The sequence below is a fragment of the Chenopodium quinoa genome, unplaced genomic scaffold, assembly GCF_001683475.1.
Source record: "Chenopodium quinoa cultivar QQ74 unplaced genomic scaffold, ASM168347v1, whole genome shotgun sequence".
NCBI lineage: Eukaryota > Viridiplantae > Streptophyta > Magnoliopsida > Caryophyllales > Amaranthaceae > Chenopodium > Chenopodium quinoa.
In genome coordinates, this window is record NW_018743850.1 from 1323654 (window position 1) to 1340654 (window position 17001).

Below are 17001 nucleotides of genomic sequence, written 5' to 3' on the forward strand. Positions count from 1 at the left end.
TCAGATTAAGAGGATTGATTGGGGCAGGTGGGTCGGCCGGTCGGGTGGTGCTGTGGTGGTAAGGTCAGATTGTGAGGATTAATTGGGGCAGTGGTTGGCATTCAGAAAGGTGGTCAAGGTTGGTCAAATGCTCTAGCTGCTTAGACAAGCTTATGCAGGGAATCAAAATAACGGGAATGGGATTTATGGTATGTATTATGTAAGTGTTTTCCTAGGAATCGCTTGAATAAAAAAGCTGGTACATTTTCTTAATACTAACCATCAAAAATCTCATGTTTACACAAGGGAATTTTGAATTACATATAAAATGCAGGTGGTCGCCAAAGTATAAAGTCACCACTCTAACTTAAGTAAACAGGTACAACTTGTACAAGGTAGAACAACAGGTGGTGCATTGACGAATATCACTATTACAAATTATCCAACACTAAAAATTGGGTTGCACTAAAATAATTTTACACTTTTATTTCTTCCATTTCTTCAGCCCAACAGGAGTGGAAAAAAAACATTCACAACTGTTGCAGTCGACCTGTTATGCTAATCTTTTGTAGACTTACATTAGGGCTATGTGGTTGAGAAGGGTGACAAATAGCATGATCATAACAAGATACGCACCACAGCAAGGCCAACAGCAGAGATTGAAACAAGGGTACCTATGCAGTATTTGATGACATCATATTTAGCGGCCTCCACTTGTGCCCTTAACGCATGAATTTCCTGAAAATGACAAGTAAAGCATGAGAAAAATAATGTGGAACCACCAGCTTGATCTGTAATGAGTCATGAACCAAGTAATCCAGTAATACTCACCCTATCAAGCTTATTGGTAAGATTATTTGTTTCTGCAGTTTGATTTGCCAATTCATCCCGAATCCTCCTGCAGTTTATGGCACCAAAAAGGCAATAAGAGCGTAAATTACAGAAATACTTTCAATTTTATAGATGCAAGGTTGACATTGTGTACCCTTTTTCAAGATTCAAATCCAATCGCTGCCCAGCAGTAACTTTGTCAATCTCATACCTGCATCAGATTTCAGAGGATCTAGATCATGGAGACTATGGAAAAGAATGGTTGGTGACGCCAATCAACCCCACATTGTTTCCTTGAACAAGTCCATCCCAATCTAGAGATAAGGATTACTAAGATAGTATCGGAGTATTCCAATCTCCTCAAAAGCTAGGAGGTAAATCGCTAAATCCCTATAATTCCAAGGTTTTGAGGGAAGGTAAACAAAAAACAACCTTGTCCACTACACATCACAACATTTCAGCACAACACAGATATGACAGAGAAATTAACCTTGATAACACAATTCACAAGGTTTTTTGTAATGTTAAGCTGACCTCAATTCACTACGCATCTTCTCTATGTCACTCTGGAGTTTCTCAGCCTCCCTCTGCAACAGGGAAAAATGATGTTCCTGCAATTCAAAAATCCATGCAAGCTTTACTATAGTTGATCATTCACATAAATACCATAAAGATAGAGCAGTAAACATATATGCAAAATTTGCTTGTTTCAGTCATATACAAACCAATATCCCATATATAGTTTTTCTATTTTCTATTAGACAATAGGAAAGTCAATATGGCTTTTGTTAGGGCACAAATTGTCAAAGACTACCAAGCATTACTACAAACAAACATTTTATTCATGTGATCTTGACAGGAATTACTAAAGTTGTCCAAAACTGAACCTCAAGATGCAAAAACTTAAAAGTGAACAGCAGAACTAGACCAACAGAATCATGTATGTGAATAGGAGAGAGATAGAAGCAAGGGCAAGGAGCATGAGAACCACAAGGTCTATGATATTAAACACAAATCACATACCGTAAAACAAGAAGGATGGTATGACTGTTAAAACCTAGGTTTATGTTATTAAGTACAGTAACAATATATCACTATATCAATGTCTTCTGTGGGATAACAATCACCACCCTTGGAAGCACAAAAATTACAATCAAGTAACAAGCACCCAAGCCTCCAAGAGGGCATCACTAAAAACTAACCAAAAATAAACACATACCCTAAAATAGCAAGGAAGCTAATGGATACTGATCACCAAATCTAGGAATGAACGCTTAAAGCTTAAATTCGAGTTTCACAAACAATAGCTTTAGAGGATCTTGTTCCTCTAAATATACTCCAATTCTCCATCTCTCTATTGTTCATAAATAGCTGCAGCCAAAACGCACCTTTTAATCAAAAAAATATTAAAAAACCAGAATAACCAGAATAATCTTACACCCCCTCACGGCATCACATCACCCATCCACCAAGAATTCACTGTCTTCAACAGCCATCCACTGTACTGCCAGCAAAGCTGGAGGGTAACAAGCACAAACTTGAAATAATTTCCATTGCAATAACCATGAAGATGGCATTCTTCTTAAAATAATAAACAGTGAATTTTCAATTCTCCAACTCATATTTCTCTTCAATGCTACACCTTAGTACTTAACAAAAGCAAATGTTATTCACGAATCACCATTACAAAAAGCCTAATAACCGGAACCCCAGGTAATTGACCTAATTGTCAACAGAGTTTGTTGAGTTTTTTAGTTAAGCAAGAGAAAAAATAAGAGAAGAATGCAATAGAAGGGGAGATAAGTCACTGGTAAATTCATTCAGAAAATTGTGGAAACTAATAGATAGTATGGGAGAGAAATAAAACATCAGATATGGTAGATTTGTTATGACTTATCAATACTAATTCAATCCTTGGCCCTAACTACCTAGAAAGTATTTCTGTTCTTTTTGTGTTAACTACTTCCCTGCTAATTTAATGGCTATTGTGCCGTGAGAAGAGAGGATAGCTGGGAGCCAGGCAAACATCAAAGTATGGCTAGAGTGATTCCCACAAGTCCAATGGAGTTGGTGAGAAGTTTTGGGTAATTACCAATGTACTAAGTTTTCTCAAACCAGACATTTTGTAGAATAGAAAAAAGTTTCACATATACCCCACCAACAGTCCAACACCACAGCCAAGACAAGATGCAGAAATGGCTAATGACTTGAATTTCAAAATGATAATCATCCATTCAAATTTCAAAATTCATTGAATTCCATAACAGCCAATCTTATGTTACATTCTTACTACAATAATTTCACAAGATTGGTGTCTTTATTTTTCAAATCAACACTTGATTGAATCCTTGTGCCTCGGTGGTAACGAGTCACCAAACACTTTCTTGATAGCGAAAGCATGATTTCCTTTCCACGGGCAATTTAGTATCAACTACATTAGGGAGACCTTACAGCGCATAATTCAGCTTAAGGCACAGGCTAATTAAATAGCAGCAGCATCCATATCAGTAAAGACACAAATTAGAGCATATACCTGCGAGCTCTGTACTTCAGATTTGAACTTAGCTAAGTTAGCCTCTTGCATCATCTCAAACTACAGAGAATGCAAAATAGGTTAGGCATCAAAACACACATTTATAAAAAAAATGAAAGAAAGAAAGAAAAGACATACTCTTTGCATCTCAGGCTTAGACATAAAAGATTGAGCCACATTTTCCAGACTATCATTCAAAACCTCGGTAATTGCAGCTGTAATGACCTCTGCTTGCTTGGATGGTATACCTTGAGCTTCTAATTTCCTAACCTAATCAAAATCCTCCAAATAAATCAATTCGATCAACCAATAATGCTACAGCCCAAAGTAGATAGAGAACTTACAAGTGCTAAAGTATCAACGAGAAACAAGCGTCTGCCATTAGAAGTCACTAGCTGAGAAATATACTTAGCGTCGATATACCTACTTCCATGTCGATCATGCGGAGACGATGAATATAATCGATTAGCGTTCAGACCATACAAATCCCTAAATTTCCTAGATTTTATCAATGAATTTGTACCTAATTCATGAACTCGCCTGCAAATTGTTGCAGCCGCCATTCCAATACAAATATAATCAATCAATTCCAATTCCAATTCCAAAATCAAAATAAACCCTAATTTGTTTCTCTAACAAAACGATGGGAAAATAAGATCTCAAACTATTATTATTGTGTTGGAATTTGTGAGGATAATATTGCTATCAGGATTTTGAGACTTGACAACGTTAATTTCATTTCTCACTCTTTCTTCCTTTCTTAAACAAAAAGCTAACAATGGCAGTTACAACGTGTACGCTTTTTTTTTTTTTTTAATTAAAGAAATTATTTGTTGGGTAATAAACTTATAACTTAGGCCATGGTCTTTTGAGCCTGACTGATATACTCTGTTCTATGAGGTAAAAATAAGCTGATTTGCTCTACTTTTAACACTTACTCTCTTGAAATCTGCTCTACTCAAAAGTTCAAAAGAACGGGGATTAAAGGGTGAGAAAAAACCAAGGTACCCTGAATCGAAACCTGTTTAGAGCTGCAGGTTTTACAACCGAAACTTGTACAAGATGTTTCGGTTTCGAGTAGTAAAATGGGGAACCTGTCGCAACAAGTTCGGATTCTCAATTTTTTGGAACCAGATATTGTAAGTTCCCTTATATAACTTGATAAAAGTATCACTTAAGTTTAAATTATACACCATTTATCACCAATATTTTAAATAATAATTATCAAAATAACTATTATAAATATATGTATTAAATTTGCTAAACAACTACTCCGCACTTTATTTCATTTCAGAGTTGTAAACATCGAGTATAAATTAGTGACCTTCCAGTTTTTTTATATTAAAAAAATCTGCAGAAAGTTATTAAGTATATTAAAATATAGGGTACTATATATCGGAGAGGTTGTTATATACACCCGGGTGTACCGTACACCTATAAGCATTTGTTTCCATTTTGATGATTGATTTTCGTTTAATCATCAAATGAAAAGCAAAAACTAACCTTAAGTTAATTGAGTGTACGGTACACCCGGGTGTATATAACAAATTTCAGTATATCAAAACCTGAACTTGTAGGTTCTGGTTGTGGTTCCTAGTTTCCTAGCAGACTAAGGTGTTGTTTGGTACACCCGAGTGTTGTTTGGTTCACAAAACTTGCAATCTAGGAAGTCTTTAAATAAGCCCTATGAAGGTGTGTACTGTAAAGCTTGAGTGGAGCTAAAGAAAAAGGGGGGTAATGATAGCATTTGAAAGTTGGAAGACCAAAACTTGCAACATTAGCTCAATTTATTAGGGAGCTCATTACAATTTGAGTCTGGTTTGCAAAATTTATACATTGGATAACTTAGTACAATACAATATCAGATCATTATGATACAGTGAGAAGAGCCTAGGAACAAAGCCATATACACTCTCCTAAAATGAAAATAAAATTTAGAAAAAAGGACATAAAACTAACTTGTAACAATTGTTAATACAACTTGTATCTCCATTCCTATAAATTATAGGCGCAATATCACTTTGGACGTCTATAAAGTATATCATCAACACTTTCTTTCACATAGTTCCCCACTTTCCGCATGTTTCTAGCTACTCCAGATGCAACAAGGCCTGCATTTCTTGAAAATCTGCCACAAACAGTTATAGTGTTCAGAGCTAATATCAAGTTGGCAAATTATATATCCACAGAATTGCAACTTGCCTCACTAGGAACTCCTCCCCCATAAGATGAGGTGTTTTAGACGGTCGGTGCTGAGGAAGGCCGCGATCATCTGTGAGATGAGGATCACTAGACAAGTTATTCCAAAATCATGCATGATTTGTATATAATATTGTGTATCATTTTGCAATCCAATTTAGCCCTATGTGACAAAAAATGTACGCAGGACTGCAAATTTCTCTTCTTTATTCACCTGACAGCACTCCACAAACATTCAAGTCTTACTACCCTAATGCTCTATGGCGAGAGAGAGACAAAGAGAGAGGTTCTTGTCATTTTTCATACAATATTCATCTCATCAGATCTATGTAAATTTATTTATTTGCAACAGAAGATGATGATGCTATAATTGGCTACAAAATAAAAGCGTGATGAACTACAAACCAATTCGCATAACAAGACACCACCAATTCAACAATCATCTTTGGACTATAGTTGATACTTGATTGTAAACAATTAATCATCTGAATATCATATAACAGAACCCAATGGCTGTCAAACGACAATGACACAAATTTCCACATTGAAAAGAGAATTTCACCTGCACATGCAGGCAATGCAGCAAAGTCAGCTTTCTCTTTCGATCAGACAGCCCTTTTGATCCTCTCAACCCTTCTCCCAACCAAAACAGCAACCCTAACCCTAACTCACCATTGTTTTGATTGGAAAAAAAATGAGGTGTGGGATGTGGGAAGGAGAAGTGTCTTAGCTTAACAAGCATGACCACACCCTTAGTATAAAGGAAGATATAAAGAAGCAACTAAGTTAGTGAGGTGCATGAAGAAACGTTAAAGAGCAGCAAGGAAGAGCTAATGATGGAAGCATTGAAAGTGAGATGCAACAATCTTATCAATCTCCATAAGTTTTAATTCTCATCAATAAGTATCCCAAAATGCACACTCTAGAATTTGTCACTACAGCATCATTAATGGATGTGTTTCTCAAATTATACAAGGAAGGCTAATCAGGGATCAAAATGCAAATCTTAAGATCAAACTCAGAAGTTTCAGGTTGTTCCTCGTACTCAGTACTGTATGAAACAGACAACTATAAAGAAAAAATTGAACTGGAAGATGAAAGACAGAGATTCAACTAAATATCTAGCAGACTACCTGTTTTGTTAATTGAGGGCAAAAGCAAATAGTTCTACAAAGCGGCAGCAGAAGTTCTCTCTCCCTTCTCCAGCAGTCCAGCTTCCATAATCCATACATTTCTTAACTTCTTTCTTTCCCTCCCTAAAAGTTCTTAAAGAGAAAAAATAGAAGCCTATGTCCATCAAAAGAGTGTTTAGCTAATGTGTGTATAAAAAAGCTTATTATCCTATCCGTCAACAACAGCCCTTGGAAATTGAAAATGCCAACACCAAAACAGAACTGCATGGTTCTGTGACTAATTTGACATATAACACAAGGATAACAATTTTATTTTTCACTAAAATATTACCATGTATATAGTAATGTTGCAAGTAATAAGATATCTCCCCAAACAGAAATGTTGCAAGTTACAAAAACGAAGGAAGTTTGATAGGAGAAGCTTGAATGAACACTACAGAACCTGAGTTAATTTATATGACAAGACTTGAACAATAGACAATGTAAACAGAGAGCTGAAACCCCGTTGCACTTATGCTGCATTATTTCAGGGTATTCCAATAATCCAATGCTATCAAACTATTCCGTATATATGTAAGGTCATCTAAGCAAACAAAGCATTTCAAAAACGAAAATACTTATTCCTGGTAATCAGTCTTAAGGACTCTTAACACAGTAGTGCACAACCACGCAAAAAAAAAAAAAAAAAAAAAAAAAAAAAAAAAAAAAAAAAAAAAAAAAAAAACCTACAAGCAGATTATGATTGGATCAAGTGCACAAGACCAAAGCTATGCTCTCTTCACCTTATTGAAAAAATAGATATATGAAGTTTACACATTGAATTGAATCTAACAAGACCCTACTATCTAACAAGACCAAAGTGTATTTTATACATTGAAATGAATCTAACAAACATGGTCAATATTCACTCAAGTCAGACCAAACCAGAAAAATTCACACCACACAATAAAAAAAAGAACATTATACAAGGTTAAGAGAGCAATTTAGATGTACTTGTATTAATTTACTGCAAAATATCTTTAAATGCACACCAGTATATATTATGAAATCTAGAAATTTGAAAAATTCACAAGTAGACATCTAATAAGACCCCATAAGAACAATGGCAAAAAAAATGACAATCAATTACAGTGATTCAATACAAACACCAAAAAAAAACACACACACACACACATTCTTTAGTTATGAGGCTTGGCTCAGTAAACAGATGTACAAACTAACACAGAGCCACTACCTAACAACTGTCTAACTTGTCGTTAGGATAATACAATACTATATACAAAACTGTTTGATACCAAGCAACAGAAAGGGAACATCCAACACAGCCCTCATTTCTTTCATTTACCATTCCTCATATCAGATGAATATATCTCAAGCCAACATCTACACTCAAAGAAAAACTGGAAATAAACATACCATAGAAGCTGAAAAGCTAGCCTGGCAGCCAGATTAATAGGATATTCCAATTACAACAAAGTGAGGCGGTGGCAACGTGTTATGTAATCATCTTACCTTCCTTATTTTGAGCATGGGAGGGGGCAGAGGCCGGGATCGGAGCAGGGGCATTATGATCAACAGGCCTTTTGTCCACCAAAAGCTGCAAAAATAGTAAACATCACAAGTATAAACAAATGTCTAGAAAGAAAACCAAAGTTAAAGCACAACCACAAAACCTATTTGGGATTCCAGTTTTGATTATCCAGGACAATGACAATTGTCATATACTTGTATGCAATAAATCATGATGATGCCAATACAATATTGTACAAAATATTGTCATTGGACACAATCCAGATAGTTCCCATCTTTCATATACTAATAAGAAATGGACAACCCACAAGAAACAGATTACAGGAAAGAACCATACCTCAACACCAACACAAACAGGAAGCTCTGCTCGAGGTTTTTGTTCGCCATTCAGAGGTGCTGCTTCATTTTTATTATTCAAATAAATGGAGTAACCAACACAAGCATACTTGAACTCTGTTAGACTGCGTCCTTCTTTAGAGGCTTCAACTTCAGATTCGCTTACAATATAGCTAGGCACTGATCAACACAAACAATGATCACAGTAAAATTAAATTAATTTTCTTAAACAGCATTTCAGATTGAGGAAAAAAAAAAAAGAGTGCTAAAGCAGCCAAATTCCAATGTTATTGAACAATCAAAACACCAATTATACCACTTACACAAATTTTCCATTACTCAGCTCACGCACTGACTATAAGATCCAGGGATACTGTCCTAAGCAAACAATTTATAACAACAAAAACTCTAATGACCCATTTGGTAGGTGGTAGACATTGGTAATATTGGGATGGAATTTAAGTGTAATCCTGCACGTATCATCCGAATGTCCAGAGTAATGCAATACCATCTCCAAGCTCGTATTTTCATCATAAATTTACAATACCACATAAAAAACCCCACAAGTTGTAATGGTGGCAATGAAGATCTATAAAGATAAGAGATACTAAGGGGTGAGCTAGCATTACATGGGCATTAGCTTAGTTATAATCTTACATTCTTACATTTTGTAATTAAGATTCATTCTCATAGCCTGCTTATTATAATCAAACAAATGGCTATCAAGAAACTCCTATTCGAATCAATTCTCCGATGGAATGTTTGAGCTTGAAGCAAAATTTCAAAGCAAAAACTACAAATTTAAAAATCAAACACTGGGATTATCCAATTTCCTCTAAAATCAAACATTTCTCAGGCATAAAGTCAGAAACTTCAAATTAATCCGAGGACGCCAAACAACCCACAATTAGAATCCAGACACTTGAACAAGAAAGCCTCAACCACCCCCTACCCAAGATTTTTTTTTTAAAAAAAAAAAAAAACCAAAATGTACAAAAATGTCAAGCTAATACAGTAATACCCCATTAAAGTGCCTCAAAATTGGCAAAAGAAACCCTAATTATAATAAAGAGAAAGACTTTATTCCCTAAAATTAGTGAAATACAACCCTAAATAATAACAAAATGAATAAAAAAAAAAAAAGGGACATACAACCTTGTTGAAGGGATCGAGTGAAGCCGACGCAACGAGGGTTACGGCCTTTGGATTTGAGGTGGGAAGAAAAATAGAGAGTGCCTTTACAAGATTTGCCCTGACGACCTTTATCAGTTTCTGGGTTTTTAGAAGGAATCTCCCTAACCCTACCTTCCTCGTCATCATCTTGTCCTTCCCTCTTTCTCTTCACCTCCATTGATGCATCTGTCTGTTTATCTTCTTCAATTCCGCTGGACATGTCTCGTCTCAGATTTTATTTTCTTACAAAACCAGATTTCCGATCAGCAGCTCATGATATACATATAAACAGTACTCCGTATACAACTGGGTCAGCCGCTCTCAATTTTTATACTTCTCCGTTCTTATTTTATTTGACATGCCATACCCCTACTAATAATCCTTTTGTATCTCGTATTACTCCCTCCGTTTTTAAATACTTTCTTCATTTCTTCATATGCGGAGTTTTAGGAGAAATTAGAGAAATTAATAAAATATGGAGGTAGTGGGGTAGTTGAGAAAATAAAAAATTGTAATAAGCAAAAGTAGTAGAAGAATAGGAGGAGGGAGAGTATGATGTTGGGTCCACTAAGTGTGAGAAATGAATTAAATACTGTAAGAGCTTTCCAAAAAAGAAAATGGAGCAAGTATTTTAAAACGATCGGAAAAGGAAAGTGGAACAAGTATTTAAAAACGGAGGGAGTACTTTAATTCTTTGGAAAATTTGTGAGGAAGATTTTTAAGTAGACTATTTTTTAGAGAGCCACAAAGGCGGGGGTAAGAATCGATCCCATGACCATTTTTAAGTAGACTTTTTTGTGACAAAAATTCTTTTATAAAAAAATTTTAAAAATTAAAAAAAAAAAGGCACAAAAGGTCCTTATATCATGTTTAGGTTGTGAGGAGGGTCCCTTGACCATTTTCCGGCGTTGACTTTTATATTTCCCGGCCAAAAAAGTTACACCTAAGTTCCCTTTTTTCTCCCTCCTCTTTTACCTCGTTTTCCCTTTTTACCCGCTATTAAAACCTAATTTCTCAAAATAATTAACACCAAAATTTCAATTATAATCCCATAAATTAAAATTGAAGGTTATTCAAAGTAATTCAAGGCTAATCCTCCGCACAATGAGAGAAAACAAGGAAAAAAGGGAACTTAATAAGACACGTGCTTTACACGTGGCTTTTTTGGCCGAAAAATAAATAAGTCAACGCCGGAAAATGGTCAAAGGACCCTCCTCACGACCCAAACATGATATAAGAACCTTTTGTGCCATCTTTCTTATAAAAGGGCCTTTGTCACAAAACGGTCTACTTGAAAGGACATTCCTCACAAATTTTCCACTTCCTAAATAACTATATGGATAGCAAATTTGTGTTAATATTCAATTATCAGTAATTTATGATTGAAACAAATAGGATCCAAGATACCCCGTATATAACAATGGTCTTCCTTTATTTTTATTGATTATTTGTTACAACAGCATTCTTCCATGCATCTATGAGACTATACAACAATAGAAGAAGCCAAACTTTACCATCACTGTTCAGAAGTAAACAGCCTGGTGTTGCTGATAAAAAAAATATTAACCAAGGGCAAGAAAGTTGAGTATTAAGAGTTAGCTTGAAGTATGATACTCTAATTTTTAGTAGCTGAGCTTCTGAAAACTGGAAAATATGTATCCAGCTCAAGTTGGTCCAAAATCTCTTGTGTTGCCCACAAATAGGATGAATGACCTTCAATGGTATCAGTTGCATCCACCTAAAGGAACATAAATATTAAAGTCAAAATTATTAGGCAGCAACAACTCCCTTCAAGTGGAACAAAACAAAAAGAAGAGAACATACATTCTCAATACCCGGAATATCAACCGCTTGGATTCCAGCTAAACCCTTAGAGAGAAGGCTGATCAATGGAAATTATCAGCTTCAACACCAGTATAAACAAAATTGTCCATTCATGAAATTCATGTTTGGATGTAAATCACACAACTCCAACCTCAACATGTACATGTGATTTGCTAAATGATATTAAAAAAGATTAGAAAAGTCAAGTCATGAATGCAATGTACACCAGCCATAGTTGCAAAGGGAAATGATGCTGATACTATTAAGGTTCTAACCAGTATTCACAAATGTATTATAGATTTATAGCAATAAACCAGATAACCACAAGTCCACAAGTAAATTATTCACTAAGCAAAAAATCAAAATTGTAGGATTGATGTGGTGTGGCAACCACTTTAAGATATCGATTTACTTTAGGAAAAATGTTCTTGTTATCAGGAATTCAGTCATCATCTAATGCTAGAACTCTTAAAGCATCCCATTCCATTACATATTTAGTACTAAGTATTTACATACCTAGCACGGAAGGCAACACCCAGCATCCAGTCATTCTGGGAATAAACATTGATAAATCTTCCAGCAACAACCTGCATAATGAATTTTAAAAAAAATCCAAGAATTACCATGACAGAAAAAGTAAAGGAGAATTGCCAGTAGTCAGAGGTCAATGAAATACTCTGTAACTGTTACCACTGCATAGAAATTTCAGATAAACAATGCAAAAGTACAATGATTGATAACTTTTGGATTACCTTTCGAACAGCTTCCCAATTTTCATCTTTGATTGGAATGGGTGCCCCAAGAAGAACAACTCTTTCGACAAGATTAGCTGTTAAATAAAATAAAATAAGAATGCATTCTCAGAATAATCATATAAGCATCCATCAACTGAAAAGTGCATTTGCATTTTGGGAAAACCGAAAACCATTCTTCACTTAGGAAATCTCTTCTTTTTTATTTATTTTTTGGTCATTAGGGGGTGGATTGAGGGAGCAGGGGGCATACCTTGATGTTCTGTTTTAGACAAATGTTGGAGGCACCTGAAAATTACCCTAGCTCCTAATGAGTAACCTACAAGTGTCACAGGCCTGAAGCGGATTTAGGGACCAAATAAGTACTGCAGAAAGTAATTGCCCAAAAACTATAACTATTAAAGAAGACTTATCCATCGATTTGTTATATGAAATACCTGTTCCCTTGCAACCCTTTCAATAGAACTTCAGCAAGTAGCTTTCCAGCTTTGTCCGATCTAAAATGTCATAAAAATTTAGGAGGCTGTGGCAAAAAATCTTTTACTGGTTGTAAAGCTATAAGAGATGAGCAAATAGATCATATTCCTTAATTTAAAAATAAGAAGATTAAGTCATTCAAAAAGAAAGATAAGAAGAGAGATCAGATTTTCCTCCACCAATAGCACTGTTAGATAGAAAGCAATTAATATTACTAAATCAAGATAGGTGTGTAATAGTGCTCAAGAAAAGGGTCAAAGCTTGGACCTGATTATTCAGTTTGATTGTAAAGTTGTAATAAAGTCAGACTTGAGACGTAAGAGCCAGGTACAAAGAAGATGGGAATTTTTTTAAAAAAATATCATAATCTGTGGCAATGGCCAATCAGGAGAATGGCGGTTAGATTCCCAATCAAAAAACAAAAAAACATGAGAACTTGAAAGATTTATCCCCCATAAAACTGGATTTTTGGACTAATAAACAAGAGATATTAGGCAGTTGCTGCAGTCATAGGATTAGAGGCCCAACCAAAAGATATTGAGAATGCAGTATACATATTTGCCATAGTGGCACTAGATGGAAACGGACCATCCTTATTTCTTACATAGAACCCTTCAAATTTTACAGTCAACACCTTAAAATCTTGCAGTCAACACCTTCAAATTTTGCAGTCTAAAGAATACCTGTCCACAGCAATTGTCCACTTGCTGTCTATAAAATCGGTAAGTGCAAGTAAGGTAGCTGGCCAAGCTAACGCAGTAAGAAGTGTGCTTAGTACTGTCAACATGGCCCCTTGCTTCATCAACCCCAAAGCAATACCTATGAAAATTAACAGAGTCATGTCATATATTCAAACCAATGTCGATACACTGGAAGCAGTGAAGCACTCCTAAGCAAGATCTTTGAAGTTCAATAAACATTACTTGATGTGAGCCAATCTTGTATTGCAGTACTGACAGCAATTAGATGCTTTGACTCCCATACCAGCACATACCTAGACATTTTCAGTGTCATATTAGTGAGAGAATAAAACTAGTATTTAGAACTCTTACATATACATTAAAAAAATGTAAAATAAAAAGTCTCAGAAAGTCAAGTAGGATCCGAATTGTTGTCGGCCACTGAAAATGAGAAGCAGTATATACTTTGTACCATTTTTGGTATGTCCCAGCTCTCAAAGCAAAGTTACCATTTTACTTTTGGTAAGTTTTCATTATGTCAAAATTTCTCTACAGATCAGAACAACACCCATCCAACCACTTTGCTCTCATTTTCTTTCCCACCTTAATGTCTTGCCTAAAGCAATGTTAACTTTGCTCTAGAATGAGGGAAGTACATAACTTTGGAGCTCATGTTAGATGGATGAAGCAAATAACGGATAATTGTAGAGCTAGAAAACAGCACTGTTCAAAGAAGATAACGGCAAGAAAATGATAATCTCGATTTCATAAAAATCATTTAACTTTTGTGGTAAAGGTAATGAGGTTAAATCACTAAGCTGCTAGTCTGCTATGTAGTTTGACCTATTCAATTGGTTCAATTACAATCATTACATTAAATGAACAAGTTTGTTGCTTTCTCTGTTTAGCATAACATAATATACATCCAATGACAAAAGTTGGTCATGCTACAAACACCGGCTGTAAAGTACCTTTCTAGGTTATTAGTTAGTCCTTCCCAGGGCATTATAAAGTCTTCCTCATCGAAGACAAATCCTGAAACCAAAATCCCGACTGCTAGTCGCTGAAAATAAGATTAATACAAGAATTAAAAATCATGTGTAAAGAAATCAATATATGAAAGGAAAGTGGGTAACAATTACAAGATAATACAGGATCAATAAATCAAATCGAAAATACTCACTCCTTGCCCGTGGTTTTCTCCTACAGCTTTGAACTCAAACTCATCAATATCTCCAATCCTCCTAGCCATCTTGGTACCACTGAGGCCAGCTCCAGCCGCTGCATAGATTTCAGCATGAAGCATGTGATATAAAGAAAACAACTATCTGGATTTGACATCATATCCTCAAATTCAAAGAAAGAGAAATGGTAGTTCAACTATAGAGAACAGAAATCAAAGTTAAGCTGAAAGAACTTTACCTCCAAATGAGGCAGCAATGGCAACAGAGCCAGCAACAGAACCGGCAACACTAGCTGCAGCTGCAAAACCACCAGCTCCAATCACAGGAATAATGGTCCCCAGAGTAGGGGCCAGAGCACTAAACCCAGCAGCAATTGCAGGGGCAGCTAGCCCTGTTGAATTCAGTATAATCAAACACGCTTGTTATTAAAAGAAAACATTCCCACATATAAATGAAATTGAGGAAAATATTAAGCTTATTTCATTCAAAAACAATGCATACCTCCTGTGATGGCCAGTAAGGCTCCCCCAGTTACAGCAGCAGCTCCAATGATGCCCCCACGCTTCCATTTAGCCCATGTACTCTTTTCTGAACCATTTTCTCCTCTTTTTAATTCTTCCTCCTTTACTAAAGCCATAACAGAGCAAGCAATCATAGTCTCCATTGCCTCCACTTTTGCCCACTTGACATCAAGCCAAGTTGCAAGTAATCGTAATGCAACACGATGTCGAGCATCATAGCCCTTTCTTTGCTTAGAGTTTTTGCTATTTTCTGACATAGTTGCAAGGCTTGCTGAAAGAAGTTGATATAGAACTGTTATTTTCCTCTCATAGCCAAGTATTCGCTCCTCCTCCGCTGGCTCCTCTTTGAATTTATATTCAGATCCTTGAGTGGGAAGTTGCTCAGGAACAGTTGCAATAGTTCTTTCCTGTATAGACTGGATGACCTCTATCTCATCAGTGGTTGATGGTGTCTCTGGCACCTCAGGGACAGAGCACTTTTCTCGGCGATCCTGTGCATACTCACGTTGCTTATCTCTCTTATTTTCAAAATCGGAAGAAGCTTCCATGCTAGCCTTCATACAATCAACACCTTTTGCCAAAGCAAGCTCTTGATCCTTTATTTCGGAGGAACTTTCCTCGCTTTCTTCTGAAAGCAGTCTCAGATACTGCCATGAGTCACAAGTAGTAACAACAATTATACGAGATTACAGAGTAAATGAAGCTGTAATTTTCATTCAAAGCTACTAAATTCAAAAAAGAAAACCTTAATCAATGAATTGAATATTTGGTATTAGATGTTAAGATTAAATTATAAAATAAGAGTCGAAAGCATTCTTTCTACGCTATGAAAAATGAATGAACATAATGTGTAACATGTTATAGAGACCCTAAATAATAAATTAGCCTTACAAAGAATCACTAACAATGAGTAATGTGTTATTGATGTAATAAGCATGCAATGAAATGTAAGAGGAATTAAAACAGAATATGAGAATTTGTAATCCATAATTCCACATAGTATGAATATGAATATGAATATGAATATGAATAATAGAGTAGAAAAAGAGAAAGAGAATGACCGCTCCAACATGATGAGAAGAATGTGAAGCACCAGCAGTCTCTTCAATCCCAGACCAGGCTCCAGAATCAATCTCCAGAAACCTTGAGGATGCAAAACAAATTTAATAAAATAAATAAATATAAATAAATAAACAAAAAGAGAATGCATAAGAAATTAACTGGAGAATGGGGCGAAGAAGAGCGGAATCGGGATGAACCCAGAGATGAGGATCTTCGGAGACAGAATCAGCACTGCTGGTAGTGCTACTTCCGGTGCTAATTCGCTGGTCATCGTCGTCTTCTATGTGATTCTGATGAGATGACCCAACACAAAGAGGCCGAGACTGATGAATCTGCGCCTCGTGAATTGCTAACCCGAATAACGTTCCTGCCGCGTACCTCTGCGTCGGAGATAGAAGCGCAGACGCCATTCTTGATCGCACCACTATTTCTTTTTTCTTTTTTCTTTTTAATTAAAATACTTGAATGTCGCCCTTTTCAGGATTTCTTTTTAAATACTTTCTTTCTTTTTTTTACAAGGATTTCTTCTAAAATACTTTACACATGGCACATTGGTCATTTTTAGGTTATTACTCTTATTATTGCTACTTAATAATCCAATTTTATATATTCAAAAACTTTTATATTTGACTTCTTTAAAATAGGATCTGATTGATTATCAACTCAACTAGCTTAGTTGATTCCCTCATTAAACTATATACTCCGTACTAGGTATATAAGCCTATAAGGAGTATAAATTAAACCAGCCTAGTCGCTCAAAGTAATAAGACCACTCGATTGATCTCAA

At 35.6% G+C, this 17001-nt stretch overlaps 3 protein-coding genes across 4 annotated transcripts; all 3 read right to left on the reverse strand.

The window, feature by feature from the left end:
- Positions 1-193: 193 nt before the first annotated feature.
- On the reverse strand, positions 194-4162 carry LOC110685880 (protein FMP32, mitochondrial). Its single transcript, XM_021862419.1, has 7 exons — positions 3688-4162; positions 3482-3613; positions 3344-3403; positions 1345-1421; positions 965-1021; positions 811-877; positions 194-717 (listed from the first exon to the last, which is right to left on the reverse strand). Exons 1-7 carry the CDS (start codon positions 3904-3906, stop codon positions 598-600), a joined length of 732 nt encoding a protein of 243 aa, XP_021718111.1. The 5' UTR covers positions 3907-4162; the 3' UTR covers positions 194-597.
- A 922-nt stretch (positions 4163-5084) lies between these two features.
- LOC110685883 lies at positions 5085-10072 on the reverse strand. Its single transcript, XM_021862423.1, has 5 exons — positions 9697-10072; positions 8543-8721; positions 8188-8272; positions 5546-5615; positions 5085-5471 (listed from the first exon to the last, which is right to left on the reverse strand). Exons 1-5 carry the CDS (start codon positions 9932-9934, stop codon positions 5360-5362), a joined length of 684 nt encoding a protein of 227 aa, XP_021718115.1. The 5' UTR covers positions 9935-10072; the 3' UTR covers positions 5085-5359.
- A 1024-nt stretch (positions 10073-11096) lies between these two features.
- LOC110685882 (transmembrane and coiled-coil domain-containing protein 4-like) lies at positions 11097-16794 on the reverse strand. 2 transcript variants are annotated; one of them, XM_021862422.1, is made up of 14 exons: positions 16374-16787; positions 16214-16295; positions 15133-15799; positions 14870-15022; positions 14631-14728; positions 14419-14510; positions 13691-13761; positions 13451-13586; positions 12728-12787; positions 12544-12626; positions 12291-12367; positions 12055-12125; positions 11539-11596; positions 11097-11452 (listed from the first exon to the last, which is right to left on the reverse strand). In XM_021862422.1, exons 1-14 carry the CDS (start codon positions 16622-16624, stop codon positions 11330-11332), a joined length of 2022 nt encoding a protein of 673 aa, XP_021718114.1. In that variant the 5' UTR covers positions 16625-16787; the 3' UTR covers positions 11097-11329. The 2 variants fall into 2 exon arrangements, 1 of the variants encoding a protein (XP_021718114.1); XR_002504114.1 differs by lacking the exons at positions 11097-11452; positions 11539-11596 and having other exon boundaries at positions 12061-12125; positions 12544-12609; positions 16374-16794.
- Between the last annotated feature and the right edge of the window lie 207 nt (positions 16795-17001).